Source organism: Oncorhynchus masou, chromosome 17, assembly GCF_036934945.1.
Source record: "Oncorhynchus masou masou isolate Uvic2021 chromosome 17, UVic_Omas_1.1, whole genome shotgun sequence".
Classification (NCBI taxonomy): Eukaryota; Metazoa; Chordata; class Actinopteri; order Salmoniformes; family Salmonidae; genus Oncorhynchus; species Oncorhynchus masou.
Genome location: NC_088228.1, coordinates 34315690 through 34334148, shown reverse-complemented (window position 1 = coordinate 34334148; position 18459 = coordinate 34315690). Strand labels below are relative to the sequence as shown.

The following is an 18459-nucleotide window of genomic DNA, read 5'->3' as shown; positions in this document are numbered from 1 at the left end:
AGAGCAAGATTACTGAATGTAAGTACATTATTTACCGTCAGAGGTGAATGTATAAAACCAGTTGCCTTGATAAAAGTATTTTGTTGTTGTGCACTATCCTGGTATTTTTTTTCTGTAATAGCTACTGGAAATTGGACAATGCAGTTCGATTAACAATAATTTAAGCTTTCTGGCGATATAAGACATGTCTATGTCCCTGAAAGTTGGCTGCTGTTTACAATGCCATTCTAGTCAAATATCGCATATTGAGCAACAACTACTGTCCCGATGTCGTTACACTGATCTGGCTGTGGTCATTACAGAAAACACCAGACTGATACTTATCAGGATTATTTGTGAGTATAATATCAAGGAGAGTCTGAGAAAGATTTAGGGAGTCCCATAGCTTTAGGACTTGGTCAGGTGGTTTATTAAAAACTCTTACAGCTACCCCCCTACTTTTTTCAATTTCCGACTGAAGACATACCCAAATCTAACTGCCTGTAGCTCAGGCCCAGAACCAAGGATATGCATATTCTTGGTTTAATTTGAAAGAAAACACTCTGAAGTTTGTGTAAATGTGAATTGAATGTAGGAGAATACAACACAATAGATCTGGTTTAGATAATACAATGAAAAAACCATACGTTTTTTTATTGTTGTATCATCATCTTTAAAATGAACAAGACAAAACAAACATTCAGACAGCATGATGGGGACATTTTCAGTGAAAAACATGGGGGCAAAAGTACTTGTGCAAAGTTTCAGAATGATAACTTCCAAAATGAGTGTGCTTACATGACATTTATCATGAAGTCCCCAGGTGTCCCACACAAGTAGCCCAAATGTACCCAAGTGGCCAAATTAGTGAAGTTATACGTTTTGAATGGAATAACGATATACAAAATACCAAAATGATATTCTAACACACCCCCCCCCCAAAAAAAAATGGAGAAAAACTTGAAAATATACATACATTTCCAAAATAACACTTTCTAATATTTGGAAGACCCTCAGTCCTACTGTCTTTATTATATTACAACAGCCCAGCTGTATCTACTGTCTCCATTTCACTTTGGCCATTGTTGTGGGCCTGCCCTCCCCTCAACAGCCTCAAATAGGCTATTTCATGTGGGGTGGGGTTGGGGTGAGGTGGAGCGGAAGACACACGCATCTTGGCCATACTCGCTCTAATCCACAATATGTATATATACACACACATAGGCTATGGGTCATACACATACATACAAACATAGGCTATGGGTCATACACATACATACAAACATACCCCCACCCACAATGTATAGCCAACGTGTACTTTACACATTTCATTACATTTTTATATATTGCTACTAAAAATTATAAAAATCACAAATAATATTTTATATTATTAATTTCAAGCAACGGCATTAGCATGAGAAGAACTTACCAGTCCAAAACGATGTCCTCTCCGTTAAAAAAATATTCCTCCATTTGGGAATCAAAGCTATGCTAGCTAAATGAATCGTCCTCCAACAATCTGTCTCATTTTCCCGATCATTTTCTTCTAAAATTCTGTGTACATCTGTACGTCTACACTTAGATTTAGCTTTCCCTGACTTAGTCACCATACTGATTGATATTTAAACAGCTGAAGATGTTCTTTACCAAAATAGTGCTGTGCGTAACATGCGTGGCTCCTTCCAGTATGAATCTTCAATGGCGAATGACCCTCTTTATGCCGGAGTTTACTACATGGGTTGGTCTTCCAACACATAACCATTACATATTGCCGTTTACCTCAGCTCATTGGCTATCGACCAAGCTAGATTTCAAGACGATCAGTGGTCATTGGGTTAAATTAAATCAACGAAACAGCGGTCATATCATTGGTGCACAATGATGTCATTACTTGTTGTCTTCAAATCGGTTTCTTTTAGTCAATACGTCCCGCGAAATGACCCATCAAGTTTGGTTGTGTTACAAACAACCAGTTGATTGCAATGAAACCAAACATGACTGGATAAAGTCACGTTTAGTGTGTGTATTTACATCGAATGTGTCATCAAAAATTGAGACGGAATTCACGACACAAGCGTTTCAAAATGTTTCATGTTAGGCTATAAAAATTGATTTTATCAAACAAAAGACCATACATTGTGTAACAATGAGCATTGGGATTGCAAACAGCGGAAGATCGCCAAAGGTAAACAATTTATTTGATTGCAATTTGTGATTTTGTTACGCCTGTGCTGGTTGAAATAGTTTTTTTTATGGGGCTCTGTGCTCAGATAATCGCATCGTATTCTTTCGCAGTAAATCCTTTTTAAATCTGACAACGCAGTTGGATAAGCAATATTCTAGGCTTTCAAACCATGTGAAACACTTGTATTTTCATGAATGTTTAATATGACTATTTATGTAGCGATCACCGTATGTTGTCGAATTTAATTCCGCTAAGGGGTTCTGTGCACAGAGAGGTTAAAGAGCTCAGCCATAAGCTCCTTGTCAGTAACAACCACATCATCAATATTATGGGACATTGGCAGCTGTGAGAAGGAGGGGCTATTCTCTAGGTCTTTCATCGTTTTCCAGAACTTCATGGGGTTAGACCTACAGAGAGAGAACTGCTCCTTAAAGTAACTAAGTTTTGCCTTCTGCCTGGGTGAACTTATTTCTCATTTGCCTGAACGAGAGCCAGTCAGCCTGAGTATGCATGTGCCAAGCTTTTTGCCAAATTGAATTTGTGAGGTGAATTAACTGGCAGATCACGGTCGAACCAGGGGCTGAACCAGTTTTTAATTTTAATTTTCTTTAAGGGGGCGTGTTTGTTAGCAATACCACTGAACATATCAGAAAAGAAGGTCCAAGCGTCTTCGACAGAGGGGATCAAGCTGATTCTAGACCAATTTAGAGGCCAGGTCATGCAGGAAGGCATGCTCATTAAAGTTTTTTAGCAAGAACATGTCATTAATGACAGGTCAATTAACTGAGCAGCCATTATGAACACAGGCTGTAAAATAGTGATCACTATGGTCATTACAGAAAACACCAGACTGATACTTATCAGGATTATTTGTGAGTATAATATCAAGGAGAGTGTCCTTTTGAATTCATACCTTGTGGCATTGGTAATAATCTGAGAAAGATTTAGGGAGTCCCATAGCTTTAGGACTTGGTCAGGTGGTTTAACCTCTACTGAGAGGTTAATAACAGCTAATAAGGTTTAGACACAGCTCAAGAGTCAAACTTGTAGCTATTATCTATCTCATCATCATTACTATCACTCTTATATATGTGTATGTGAAAGTTCTCTGTCCATTACTTTACAACATAAATGTAAAGATGCCATTAAACTATGCAAATAAGAAGAGGCAGGAGAGAGTCTGACCTCCTTGTCCTACAGTAAAAGGAGAAATAAAGAGAACATTCAGGCTAATTTCAGCAAAAAGACGGTCATTATCAGTGATTGTCTGTAATATAAGCCAACTTCTCTTTAATGACAAATTGGGATGGCAGAAACCCAGGCAGATATGGAAACAGACTACCAACATTATCTTACCATACAACTGGTAAACAGTTTTGCAGAGGAAGTCCCACCTCCATCTTGATCTTCATCTCCAGCATCTCATTTTTTTTACTTTCAGTTGTATGGTCAGAGGGACTTGATACAAGCACTAACACTCATTATAAGATACTCTACAAAACAATTGTTTAAAGATGTCAATAAACAATGCAAACACACTGACAAACAGATGAGGCAGGACTTGGTTGTCCTAGGGAGGGAGTCTGATCCCCTTGTCCTAAAAGGAGGTTAATGTGAGCCAACAGATGATTCATTACAGCAGGGATTCCCAACAACTTGCCCGAGGACTGGCCTGCCCTTTTTATAGTTTATAACCTGGCTGATGCACAGATCTGTGATACACACAAACAGGTCAGATAACCATTCCTTCTTCCACAATATTCAAAATACAAACCATCAAGATGGAATTAGGGCCTAACTAACAACACATGTAAAACATGGGTGAGCCGTTGGTCTGTATGGGTCGATCTGTATACACTGACCCAAAGTCAGTAATGTCCAAGCGCAACAGCACTACTAGTGTGATGAACCGGTCTTTTCCATGAACGGCCCTGCATGCTTACTGTCTGTGTCGTAGGTTTTGTATGAATGGGTCTGACACGGGTTAAATCCACTTCAAATATACAGGGTAAAACCCTGGTTATTGGTGCGAAAGGGGTATAAGTATCAATATAGATGTTTTAGGGCGGTAGATCAGCTATAATATTAAAGATCTAATTGTCTGTATCATTTCCAATACCCCAATCAGTTTTTTTTACTAGTTTTACTACACAGTAAAAGTTAAAAGTTTGGACACACCTACTCATTCAAGGGTTTTTCCAATTTTTTTACTGTTTTTTACATTGTAGAATAATAGTGAAGACATCAAAACGATGAAATAACACATATGTAGTAACCTCTCTTTGGCTGGAAAAATGGCTGTGTTTTTCTGTGACTTGGCTCTGACCTAACATAATCGTTTGTGGTGCTTTCGTCGTAAATCCTATTTGAAATCGGACTCTGTGGTGGGATTAACAAGAAGTGTATCTTTAAAATGGTGTGAAATACTTGTATGTTTGAGGAATTTTAATTATGAGATTTCTGTTGTTTGAATTTGGCGCCCTGAACTTTCACTGGCTGTTGTCATATCGATCCCGTTAGTGGGATCTCAGCCCAAATTAAGCGTTAACGGACCATTCCCACACTCTTGTAGGTGGACATATTGTTTAAAACTCCTATTTTGGCGATTTGGGAGTTTGGCCAATTGAAATCTCTTGTTCTCTCTGTGGTCTCTCTCTCTGTATGAACAGGGGAAGAGAGTCTCGGCCAGGAATTTACGAACTGAGATAACAGAATCTGGGTGTAGCAGAGAGTGAGAGAGGGGGAAGCCACAATCTACACCCAGAAAGAGCCACATCATGACACCATGGATGAGAGGATCATCGTCGACCAGGTGGCCGGTTGGTGATGGCCACGTTGCGGGGGAAGAAGTTGTTCAAGAGGAGGTAGAAGGGGTCAGCGATGATCTTTCCTGCATGCTTCCTAGCCTTGGTGTCATGCATGACCTTGATGGAGGGGAGGTGGCAGCCAATGACCCTTTCAGCAGACCGGACAATCTGTTACGGTGATCAAGCTGATGGTCGTTTAGGATTGAATTACACATAGCATTCAAAAGAGGACTGAGGACAAAAAAATCCATGCATTCACCAAACATTAAACTGAGGAAAACAGGTTTGTTTTATAGTGATTGTCTGATTAGGAACTACCATTGTCTATCAATTACATAATCTGATATTTCAATTTGGCATTGTAAGTTTTATTAAATACATTCAGTAATACAGGAGTCAAATCACAAAAAGTGTCTCCAGATCAGATGTTATCAGAGCCATCTTTGGAAAGAGCCCAAGTAGGACTTAAATATAAGTGTAAACAGATAATAAATGTATTGTTCACATAAAGCAATGACATAATCTCTGTACAAATTAATCTCTGGTCAGCTCCTCACTTCCTCTCTACTTGTATCCTTCTCAAAACCGATTGGAGGATGTCTGAGGCGAGGAACCTTGGTTTGTCTCCTCCAATGGGGCTTCAGAAGGCTTGATGGTCAGTCCTTGCATCCGTAGCTCTGTCAATCAATTGTAGTGTGATTACATTTCTCCAGTGCCATCCCTCAGCTTTTTACCAAAACAGGGGCGGGTAGAACACATTCTTATTGTTTCAACTGCCACTTTAAGAAAAACAGTAGTGACCATACAAGTATATTTAACCGTACATTACTTTTGATAGTGCTGTGTCATACCTTTAGCTCCCAGGTGCAGTAGTGCTGACAAACTAAAGATGAAGTTGCGGTAGATTTCTTGACCACCCTGCCTGTTCTCAAGACAGCAGTAGTACTAGATGTGTTCCGAGGCTGTTTGCGGCCACAACACCTGCCTCAGAACCAGTAAAGTTCTTACAGTGCTGCATCAGCATAATCTATAGAGAGGGCAGAACTATACAGGTGATTAAATTAGTATTGCTCTGCTCTGCTCGCTTAACCCAGAAGCCAGCCGCACCGATGTGTAAGAGGAAACACCGCACAACTGGCAATCCCGCCAGAGGAGTTGATAGAGCACGATGGGACAAGGACATCCCTTCCAGCCAAACCTGACTCCACCTCGACAAACGTGTTCTTTCTACACACACTGACCTGTCTCCTGAAAACAACTTGAGTGAGAGAGAAAGAGGAAAATAAGAAGTCAGGAGTTCAATTGGAGTTTAACTGTTTTAACATCTTTAATTTTAAGACTGCTGTGGCTTTATCAAAAGAGCCAATTCTGGATACCCAGCTAACAATTATAGGGAGAACATGTTAATGTTGTACACATGTTAACTGAATAAGCGTTATGTTTGAGACAAATCCAACACATCACATCACTTAAATACCACCCTTCATGTTTTCAAGGGTGGAAGTTGATTGGTGGATGCCATGGTTACCTGCAAGAAGTCCCCAGAATGCTGTGCATAGAGGAGAGCCAAGGTAACCTACTTGAAGAGGGAGAGGAGACATCTGTGTGGGGACACGGCATATTTGTGAGTGCAGAAATGTTTGCCTTGTCATGTAATAAGTATATCTTCAGGGGAACAAAAATCTCTACTCTCAAATGTATTTTCTGCTTGCGGGAATGCAGTTCTCAAGTTTAATTTGCACTCACCATGCTGGCCTGCCCTCGTGGGACCTGCCCTGTGCTGACTCGACCACATTTCTTCTCTCTCGACTCGTGTTTTACTCGCGCAATGATATCTCATCTTGCTCATGTGCGTCATCTCGTGCCCGTTTGACTTTTGAATCGGCGTTGACTCCGTACAGCCTCAGAATTTTTTCCAGACTTTCCAGACAATCCACACTTTCTTTTACCTGGCCTTTTCCATGTCCAACACATTGTTAAGCCGAATCATAATGTACAGTGTTGACATATGGCTTATACACAATCTCATCTGACAGCAAACTGCTAATTTGATTCAAAGCATTATTGTGTGTTTAACCACCTGTCAACACTTTGAGATAAATAACAAACTACACTTCCATAATGTATATCTATCCTAAATTTGTCCAAAATGAAAACATTACCACAGCAATACTTTATCGAACACATACATATGTTTTAATTTGTGTTTCATTACCACAGTTATCAGTTACAGCTAATTGTAGGCCAACCAAACATTTAATAATACACAACTTCTCTAAGGAAACATAACATTAAAATAAATGTCACTGTATCGCAAAATATTTCAGAAATGTAAAACAGCAAAGTGTATTGGTAAGAAAACTTCATCTCTTAAATGGATAAACAAACTTGTTTGTCCCAAATGGCACCCTATTCCATATATATAGTGTACCACTTTTTACTAGACCTCTAAGGGCCATGGTTTAAAAGTAGTGCACTAAATAGGGAATATGGTTCCATTTGGGATTTGGCAGATATGTTATTTTATTATCATCAGGAGAGATGACATTTCTGATGACAAACATGCTTGGTAGAAAAGAGGAAAATAGGGAAAGACCCCAAACAAGCAATGTATTCAATTAAAAAGTACCCTCCCCCAACAAAAAATGTATAAAAGACTAAACCTGGTGTATGATCCACATGCACATAAATAATATGTTCAGTGCAATATAGTGTATGAAGAGTTTATTTCCAAAATGCTATATCCACACATTTTTCACATTTGTGTTTTTTTTAATCAGAAATGATTCCTTATGGATACCTTCATCTGTGTGTAAATTATTACTGTTCTCAGATTATTTGTTCATAGATTTTAGAATTAGTTGTATTTTTTTGTAAGAAGCTATATGTCCATGATTTAGCTGGAATGGAACATTCATATCCTGCATATTTATCTGTGATATGTGGTTGTCTCACCTAGCTACTGTATCTTAAGATGAATGTACTTACTGTAAGTCACTCTGGATAAGAACATCTGCTAAATGACTAAAATGTAAGTGATTTACACACAGATCGCATATTACTGTATTGAATTATTATTTGTAAACAAAAAAAATATATTTTTATTTTATTTTTTATTTAACCAGGAAAGGCTCATTGAGATTTGAAATCTCTTTTTCAAGAGCGTCGTGGCCAGACTTGCAGCACCAAGTCATTACACAATTACAGACAGACAACATGAAAAACTAAAAGTAATCTAGTAAAAAAACAGAATTCACAGGAGTCTAACAAAATCATAAAACAGCTAATTAAAAACATTGACAGGTCAAGGAAATCAACCTTATTTATCAATGATTTAAAAACACCTATTGGGACAAGTTCTTCCAGTTTAAAAGGATTTTGTAAGGCATTCCAAGTCGATGGCGCAGAGTACATAAAAACCCTTTTACCAAATTCAGTTCAGACATTTGGAACAGCTAGTCCTGCGAACGAAGAGAGTACCCATCCCATTTCTGATCAATAAAAATGCCCTCATAAAATGGTAGTAACCCCAAAAATGGCTTTGTAAATAAAAGTATACCAGTGACTGAGCCTACGATTAACTAGAGAAGGCCAGACAATCCTGGAACATAAAAGTGCAATGGTGCATAAGGGTTTTGCAGGTTAAAATAAATCTCAATGCTCCGTGGTAAAGAGGGCCAACTGATCTCAAACACTAAGCATTCACATATAAAATATTACCATAGTCTAGTACAGGCCTAAATATAGCTGATACTAGCCCCCTTCTGGTTTCAAAAGAAAAACAGGCCTTAAAATAATATCCCAACTAAAATAATATCCCAACTTCAGCTTCAATTTTGGAAGTTGTTTAATATACAATTTAAAAGAGGCTCTCATCAATTAAAATTCCAATATACACTACCATTCAAAAATGTGGGGTCACTTAGAAATGTCCTTGTTTTTGAAAGAAAAGCACATTTTTTGTCCATTAAAATAACATAAAATTGATCAGAAATACAGCGTAGGCATTGTTAATGTTGTCATTGACTGGAAACTCCTGATTTTTAATGGAATATCTACATAGGCGTTCAGAGGTCCATTATCAGCAACCATCACTCCGTGTTCCAATGGCACATTGGGTTAGCTAATCCAAGTTTATCATTTTAAAAGGCTAATTGATCATTAGAATACCCTTTTGCAATTATGTTAGCACAGCTGAAAACTGTTGTCCTGATTAAAGAAGCAATAAAACTGGTCTTCTTTAGACTAGTTGAGTATCTGGAGCTTCAGCATTTGTGGGTTCGATTACAGGCTGAAAATGGCCAGAAGCAAATAATTTTCTTCTGAAACTCATGTCTCTTCTTGTTCTGAGAAATGAAGGCTATTACATGCGAGAAATTGCCAAGAAACTGAAGATCTTGTACAATGCTGTGTACTACTCCCTTTACAGGACAGAGCAAACTGGCTCTAACCAGAATAGAAAGTGGAGTGGGAGGCCCCGGTGCACAACTGAGCACGAGGACAAGTACATTAGAGTGTCTAGTTTGAGAAACAGCCGCCTCAACAGGCAGCTTCATCAAATAGTCCCCGCAAAACACCAGTCAACAGTGAAGAGGCGACTCCAGGATAATGGCCTGCCAGGCAGAGTTGCAAAGAAAAAGCCATATCTCAGACTGGTCAATAAAAACAAAAAAGAAAATGGGCAAAAGACCACAGACACTGGACAGAGAAACTCTGACTAGAAGGCCAGCATGCTGGAGTCGCCTCTTCACTGTTGACATGGAGACTGGTGTTTTGTGGGTACCATTTAATGAACACTACAAAAACAAACCGTGAAGCTCACAAGCAAAATGCTCTAAACAGAGACAACCTCCCACACACACAGGTGGGAAAGGGGTACCTAAGTATGGTTCCCAATCAGAGACAACGATAGACAGATGTCCCTGATTGAGAACCATACCCGGCCAAACACAAATAAATAGAAAACATTAAACAGAATGCCCACCCCAACTCACGCCCTGACCAAACCAAAACAGAGACATAAAAAGGATCTCTAAGGTCAGGGCGTGACAGTCATTCAGGTTATCAGTGGTAATAGACATAACATATTCAGACTTGGCCTTCCTGAGTAGAGAAGAACACTTGTTTCATAGCTGCCTAAAAAGAGACCAATCAGCATCAGAACATGATTTCCTTGCTTTAGACCAGGCTAGATTATGTTTGTGAATAATACAAGAACAGCTCAGAAGAAAACCATGGATTATTTCGCCCTTTAACTCTGAACCTGCGGAATGGGGCATACTTGTTTACTATTTGGAAAAAAACATAATGAAAGAATACTCAGGCAGTTTTCACATCAGGAATAAGCTCCAGTCAAAATCAAACAAATCATGAATAAAATCCTGCTCATTAAAACTCTTAACATTGATCTTACAAATAAAGCATGGGTTTGTCTTATGAACCTTAGTATAACAGCAACAACAGCACAATGGTAACTTAAATCATTACAGAACACCAATCACAGAATATTTATGTGGAACATTTGTTCCATATTTTTGTGTCAAATCAATCAGGATAGATTTTTGTGGACATTTGAGATTTTGACGGGTGGGTGAGTTAATCAACTGGGTAAGTTGATTACAATACATTTTAAAATCATCAGACACCGGCTTTAACCAACACCAGTTGAGATCACCAATCAAGATCATTTAACTGTAAATAAGTTTAGACATAAGGTTCATCAGAGAGGAAAATGCATCACAGAGAGCAGAGGGGGGTCTATAACAGCCAATCACAGTTATAGAGACCCTTTGAAAACTCAACATTCAAAGCAAGAAATTCCAAATGTTTACAAATAGTTTCAGACTTTGCCACACGTAGTCATTACATATATAGCCACACCCCACCTTTCTTAACTCGATCAGTGTGATATACATTGTAACCATTTATACAAATATCCCTATCAGGAACAGACTTGCTGAGCCAGGTTTCAGAAAACACAATTACATCAGCATCAGTGGATTTAGCCCAAATCCTATCCCCATCAATTTTAGACAACAGGCTGCGTACATTTAAATGAAAAATACCTAAACCAGAACGAAACATAAAATCAGAGGGGGTTTGGAGACATTGCATATCAGGGCCAGGGTTAGGTTGCATGTTACCTGATATCAACAAAGAAGAATATAGGCACCTCTGTTTAATAACCTTTCACGGCTTCTCTTTTTTAAGAGACCTACTACAAGTGAATTCTACAAGTGAGATTCCAGACAATACAAAACAGTAATTTAAACCATTAGACTTTGGTAGTGACACAAATTCGTACTGTTCACATCATGCCACAAATGCATCGGCATTTGGATGAGTGGACCGAGTAACAAAGAGGGAGTTCCCGCAGACAAAATGTCTAATGGACGGGAGAGCACATTATCAGATGTACTCACCCAGCGACAATGTTCGTTTTCTCCAGAGCAGTAAAATCAGTGCACAAAGCAATACCACAAAAATTGTAATTTTTTCTGAGAAATTTAAGAAATAAAGACCAAGGAAAGGTAAGGGGAGAAAGGGACTGTGTGCATATATGAGTCTGTATGTGAGTGTGTGCTATACTACTTATTTCTCTGAGAGTAAGGTGGATATATAACATTTAGCAAAATAATATGATTATTTGTCTCTCTGAAATGAAACAATGAAGTGATAGATTTTAAACAAATCCATTTCTGTCACCCAATGCCATGATTAGATCGTGAAAAAACAAACCAGTCGCTTTCATAATTTCTTTAAACAATAAAAGCTAATTTACCAACATTTCTGAAAATGGATATACAGTACAACATTTGCAAATTAAACTCTTCATATAAGTCAGGGAATGTGTACAGTACAAGGTAATTGTTACCAGAATGACCAGTATCAAGTAAAGGCCTTTGTTTCCCACTCCTAAAAAATACAAATAAAAAGAACACAACGGTACATTAAATGTAACAATTATATTTAACAATTTGACTTACATTCCTCCATTTAATTGTCTTGATATGGTTGTCTCAATGGGGCAGAGTGATGTTCAGAATATATTACTCATCAGATTATCAGACCATACCAAGGCCAAAACTTACCTTATTTCTCTGAAACACCTTGCCATGCTCAATAAATAGGGTGGAAGGGGCTCTTTTCAGTGAGTTTTTAGCGGAGGTTGTTCGTCGCAGTAATGGATTGAATAACCCACCCTGTGGAGACAAGGCCATTAAAATGAGCACAGACCTTAGAGTAGACCCATGCTGTCAGGAGCTCCAATTGATTTACCCAATAAATTACTGGGAGTTTCAATATGGAGTGTGCGACTCTCTTTAGTCAGCACCTCCACATAAAATATTTTTTTCTGGGTGTGCGCCAGCTCATGTTTTTTTAAAGGCGCTCCAACTTTACCACAATGTCACAGTGACCCTGCCAAGAGTAGATAAAACACAAACTCCAATACAGTGACGTACTGGTAAGGAGAGTTTACAATGTGTCAAGCAACTTTGGTCGGCCCATGATGTTTTGTCCCTGTCCCAGAATTTGACCAATTCTGTTTGGTCAACCCATGTCACACTATGAATCCATTTGTTTCTTCAGTATTTCACACTAGTGGTTGTGTTGAGTATTCAAAACACCAAGTGACAGTATTGTTCCACAAAACATCACTGTAGGCTATCTGAACCCATATTTATAAGGCTTCTCAGGGAAGGAGTGCTGCTCTAAGATCAGTGTTGCATTTTAGAGCATTATGAATATGATTATATGGACATGGGGCACCGGATCCTAGATCAGCACTTCTGCTCTGAAACACTTTATGTATACGGTCACTGGATATTTTCAGGGATGAGAATTCTATGGGTGGCATAACAGGGTTGTGGGTGGCAGCGTATAATGGCCTTACCTGTGCCCGTTCTGTACAGAAGGCCAGAGACTGCCTGAAAGAGGTGCGTTTGATTGTCTTCCGTGCAGTGATGAGGTTAATCTTTGATCCAGCTCTTAGATGCAACCACCTCTTCCCGGTCAGGTCCAGTTCCTGAACCCCCAGCTCCACCTCACACAATTTTCTACCTGTTAAAGAGCCGTAACTGTCACAAATGTGCAGTAAATACTTACATGAAATACTTGTACAAAATAAATTAACACTAAGTAATATTGTAATAGCAATAGCACCAAATTGACATTTAAAGATGGAACTCAACTCTATTCTAAAGACTCAAATGAGTTTTGTTGACAGGAAAACATTCTGCAAAAAGGCAGAGAAAAAATACCAAAACACCAGAAATGACAGCTAACCAGTGCTTTCCAAAATCAGAGCACATAGGCGCATTTCCCTTGTCAGGACTTCCGCCTCTACGGCTTTCTAGTCACCACCGATCCATGTTTCATTTTCATTTGGTTTTGTCTTCATTATACTCACCTGGTTTCCATTCCATAATCAGTTTTCCTTATTTATGGCTTCCCCTGTTGTTTTGTGTGTGATTGTTTTTGTCAAGTGGTTCCGTGTACGTGATCTGGATTGTTTATGTTTATTCTTGTTGGATTATTGTTGAATTTGAGTAAATATCGTGACTTTTACTCATACCTGTGTCCTACGCCTGACTACGCATTATTCCATTCACCTAGAACATTGACATCCCCCCCACAATTTTGAGAAGGAATCCTAGCTCACTGCTTAATGATGAGTAAAGACCTGGAGGAACCGTGGCCTTACATGCCCTCATGGCCTGCACACTATTTTTAGCTGTGTTCAGTAGCCTGGTCCCAGAAGTGTTTGTGCTACCTTGTCACTCATTTTCATGTTTGGCATGTTTAGCACAAACAGGTCTGGGATCAGACTCTATCTTCAGCCCTTAGCGCTTAAATAACCCAAAGCTTGGGGGCATTATATGAAGTAGTCCCAGACGTTTATATTTTATCTAATCTCCTCAAAAACAGTGGGGTAGAGACCAGTGTAAACGGGTTTCCACCACTATAAGGCACTATGCCTTTGTGTCTGTAGTGTTTTACATTGAAGCAACAGAATGCAACTTCAACATAAACTATGGGATGATGATGGAAAATTCTGTGCAGAGAATCTGTTATAACATACAATTATGTAGACATTTTTCTAATTCAAGCTAAATGTAAAAGAATTGTTTTACTTCAAAGTCGAATCCGACTCACTGTGGTTGTTAAAGATTTCAGTGTTGCTGTAGTCGACTGAATCCTTGGATGACACCAACTCTCCCCTGGCAACATTTTGGGAATTCTGGAACTGATGAGAGCAAAACAAAGGAAATCTATTGAAATATCACACTGACTTAATAATAATAATAATATATCCCATTTAGCAGACGCTTTTGTCCAAAGCGACTTACAAGTCGGCTGGGGCCACTACTTTTACATATGGGTGGTCCCAGCGGGAATCGAACCCACGACGCTTGGCGTTGCAAGCGCCATGCTCTACCGACTGAGCCACACAGGACCCAGGACTTCTTTGTACTGTTTTCTGTTTACAGTTTTTTGCTGTTAATTCAATAAATGTATGTACGCCTCTGACTATCACCTGACTGTGCCCTCATTCAAGCCTGAAGTCAAAGTCTCTGAAGTCATAGTCTCTCGGAACCCTTGGACACACAACGCTGTACAGTGTTTTAGGCAGTGATTCAAACCAACTCATATTAACTACCTGCGCAAAGAGAGACTTTTAAAGGAAATTTTACAGACATTCCTGGAGATTGTATTCACCGTACACGACTTGGATGTCAGCTGCACTCGATATAAGCAGTGGCCTGAAGATTGAAATGGAACAATTCACTTTCTAGCGGACCAAACTAATGCACAGTACACCGTGGCCTGAGCCAGTTACCACTTTGTTTTCTATTATTTTTTAAAACGTTTTTTTAATTGTTGCCTTTAGAAGTCCATGTGCATTGGTTTGAATCCCAGTCTTTGTCTCACAGAACCGAAGAAAATAGTAGCAAAGGAGTGAAATCGGAATATCCCTCTATAATATCTCCCTATACAACTAATTTACAGCTCCTGTTTCTCCCCCCCAAGAATGGACGTACCATGTGCTCCAGTATGGCTGTGTTGGAGTAGATGGGTTGCGATTTGCCACTTCCACAGAGCTGGTGAAAGGAGTCGTCGATGTACATGTTTGAGGTTGGGAACCTTAGTTCCTTTAAACCACTGATAGTAAGAAAAAAAATGTTAATCAAGTATGCGTTTATAAACATAGTTCAGGGCCTGTGTTCACAACTTGTCTTAGAGTAGGCGTACTGATCTAGGATTTGTATATTAAATCTAGCAAATCTGATTTTAGATCAGCAATCCTACTCAGACACACTTTGTGGATATTGACCCTGTTCTGTAGATTTTCATTGTAGATCATCACACTAGATGTCGTCCCGGGTCCGACTGAACAAGAAATATACCAGAGACCTGATCCGGGTCCAAAATTTGAACTTTCCCTCGGGTCCGTGTTGGATCCTGATTGATTGTCATCGGGTCTATGCAACTACGGCTGATAGACCCGAGTGGACCTGAATGGACCCGGCCACGGTCTGCATAGCATGCAGCATATTTATTTTACGGTATGAAAGGGAATTTATTGACTTATAGAAGGCCTAGCCAACATATAAAGACCTATTTGTTAACCAGAAGAGCAACTTGGTCGATAAACTTTATTTTTTGTTCACTCGGGTCCAATCGGGTCTGGTCTAGACCCGGACCCATAAGGGTATGGGTCAGGTCTAGAACTGGTTATTGTCGGGTCCATCCGTGTTCAGGTAGGATTATTCTCAGTCCATTCAGGTCTGGGTCACCCTTTAAAAAAAAACATTGTATCCGTTTGGGTCCAGGCCAACTTTTTGAACCCGAGAAGACCTCTTTAAATCAAGACATATAGTAAAGGATCTAGTGACCACTGTGAAAATGTGTTACCTCAGTGTTCCAGCAGGCTTTGAGGTGATTCCATGGTGGTACAGAGAGTCAGCCTGACCGTGACTTACACTCCCATCCTGCAGGAGCTGCACCCACTGTTCTTTCTCATCTGCACAGCCGGCCTGGAACAGAGACATGGATGAACAGAGCAAGGGAGGGTTGTGTGAGAGAGTGATAAAGAGAACGAGGAAGACAGAGAGAGAAGAAGGAGAGGTTCAACAACACTCCATGCACTGTTCCAGGAATAATTTGGTCCTATTTTATCCTGCACAGCAAATTTTGGGGGCTTTGAATTATTTTATATAAGGAAATAGGAAATAGCTGGGTTGTGTTTGGTAGTGATCATGTACATAACAAGTTTCTCTTTAAAAAAATGTAAGTGTGAAATGACTGTCCAGAATGATCAAATTGAACCACAATGACGTTAAGTGACTCAAAGTGATCCAATGAACTCTGGCCCCCTTTACAACACCAAAAGCCCTGTTTGAATATCCAACTTTTTCAACATATTTTTTTACCAGGGAGAAGGGTGAAGTTCCCCCTAGATGCTGATCCTGGGTCAGTTTTGCATTCCCCCCAATAATTAAGATTGGGGGAGGGGAAGCTGATCCTAGATATGTACCTAAGGGGAACTTCACCCCTGAGCTCTTACCTCCAGTACTGCCACCTGGTCTCCGTGTTGGACCACAGTGATGCGGTAGGCCTGAGGCATGTCGGGGTCTGGTCGAACCTGGCAGCCTCTCAATGGCACCATATACTGGGGGCTCTTTTCACAGCCCCTGTCTCGGTACATCTTCAGGACCCCGCCCTCAACCTGACACCACAGGCTCTGCCACTGGCAGTTCATTAGCACATTTAGAAACCCTGCAGCCCAAACAGGAAACAGGGTCAAAGGGCACGAGAGCCTTAGGGTAGATGAGATAGGAGTTAGTGCAAGACCAGGCTATGGTTATGACTAGGGCTGCTCGGGTGACCGTAATACCGCCATACCGGCGGTCACGAGTCATGAAGACAGTCAAATTCCACGTGACCGTTTAGTCACGGTAATTAGGCTTCTCCAAGCTCTGATGCTGCTGATGCTCATTGGTAGCCTACCAAACTTGCTAACTGCCAAGTGCTCCGCTCTCTATTGTCCCTCTAATCACTCTAACATCAATATAAACGTAATCAAAAATCAAATCAAACACTTCATGAGAGCCCATGAGCTCATGTTGCACAACTTTGCTATAGGCTATGCAATTGCGTGAGAAAACAGTGATGGCCTCTATTAAAAATCGTATAATCCCATCAACTTTCTATAGGCTAGGCCTACTATATTTATTTCTCAACTTTCCTAATATTAAGCACATTGCTTCTCTTTAAAACAGACGTATAGCCTACCTGGCTGGCATGAAAATGAACCACAGGAAAAGCGTCCTCGATTCGCTATATACAGTGCCTTGCGAAAGTATTCGGCCCCCTTGAACTTTGCGACCTTTTGCCACATTTCAGGCTTCAAACATAAAGATATAAAACTGTATTTTTTTTTGTGAAGAATCTACAACAAGTGGGACACAATCATGAAGTGGAACGACATTTATTGGATATTTCAAACTTTTTTAACAAATCAAAAACTGAAAAATTGGGCGTGCAAAATTATTCAGCCCATTTACGCACTAGAGATCGCCACTAGAGATTCTGGGATCGAGTCCAGGCTCTGTCGCAGCCGGCCGCGACCGGGAGGCCCATGGGGCGGCGTACAATTGGCCCAGCCTCGTCCGGGTTAGGGAGGGTTTGGCCTTGTCTCATCGCGCACTAGTTACTCCCGCGGAGGGACGGGCGCAGTGCACGCTGACATGGTTGCCAGGTGTACGGTGTTTCCTCCGACACATTGGTGGGGCTGGCTTCCGGGTAGGATGGGCATTCCGGGTAGGATGGGCTTGGTTTGGTTGTGTTTCGGACGCATGGCTCTCGACCTTCGCCTCTCCCGAGTCCGTACGGGAGTTGCAGCGATGAGACAAGACTGTAACTACTGCCAATTGGATACCACGAAATTGGGGAGAGAAAAGGGATGAAAACAATATTTAAAAAATAAAAGAACCACAGAGGTTTCTGTAAGACTGAACCTGGTAACATTATAGTACAACGGTTTGATTTGTCTAATCTTAGCAATTTCTTCTTAGCTAGCTACATAGCCGTCTTTGTATCAAAGATTATTGCGTAATTATCGTATTTCGTCGTCCTAACGTAGTCTACACTGCTATCTGCCCAGCAGCTAGCTAACGAATACCAGCACTGTAGAAACTATTCACTCACCTGAACGACTCGATTAGTGTAGTGTTAGCTAGCTACATAGTTGTCTTTGCTGTCTTCGTATCCAAGATAATTGTGTAGTTTAGAGTGTGTAGACTTAGAGTGATTATCTTAATTTACCGAGGTTAGCTAGCCAGCTATTTGTCGTCCTTAACGTAGGAGATACTGCTAGCTAGCTAGCTAGCCAACAGCTAGCCAACGCCTACTGAATAGAACTTCAACAACCCGGTCAATATTCCGCTTCGCTCCACAGGTAGTATCACATTTTCATTTCACTTC

At 40.1% G+C, this 18459-nt stretch overlaps 1 protein-coding gene across 1 annotated transcript in view; it reads right to left on the bottom strand.

The window, feature by feature from the left end:
• Positions 1-7193: 7193 nt before the first annotated feature.
• Positions 7194-18459, bottom strand: part of LOC135558263 (actin filament-associated protein 1-like 2) — a 54202-nt gene continuing 42936 nt past the window's right edge. Inside the window, exons 9-15 of the mRNA XM_064991982.1 lie at positions 16541-16752; positions 15889-16010; positions 15015-15135; positions 14128-14218; positions 12866-13032; positions 12063-12173; positions 7194-11886 (exon numbers count right to left, since the gene is read on the bottom strand). Coding sequence (XP_064848054.1) covers positions 11860-11886; positions 12063-12173; positions 12866-13032; positions 14128-14218; positions 15015-15135; positions 15889-16010; positions 16541-16752 — 851 coding nt within the window. The 3' untranslated portion in view covers positions 7194-11859. The remainder of the gene's footprint in view (positions 11887-12062; positions 12174-12865; positions 13033-14127; positions 14219-15014; positions 15136-15888; positions 16011-16540; positions 16753-18459) is intronic.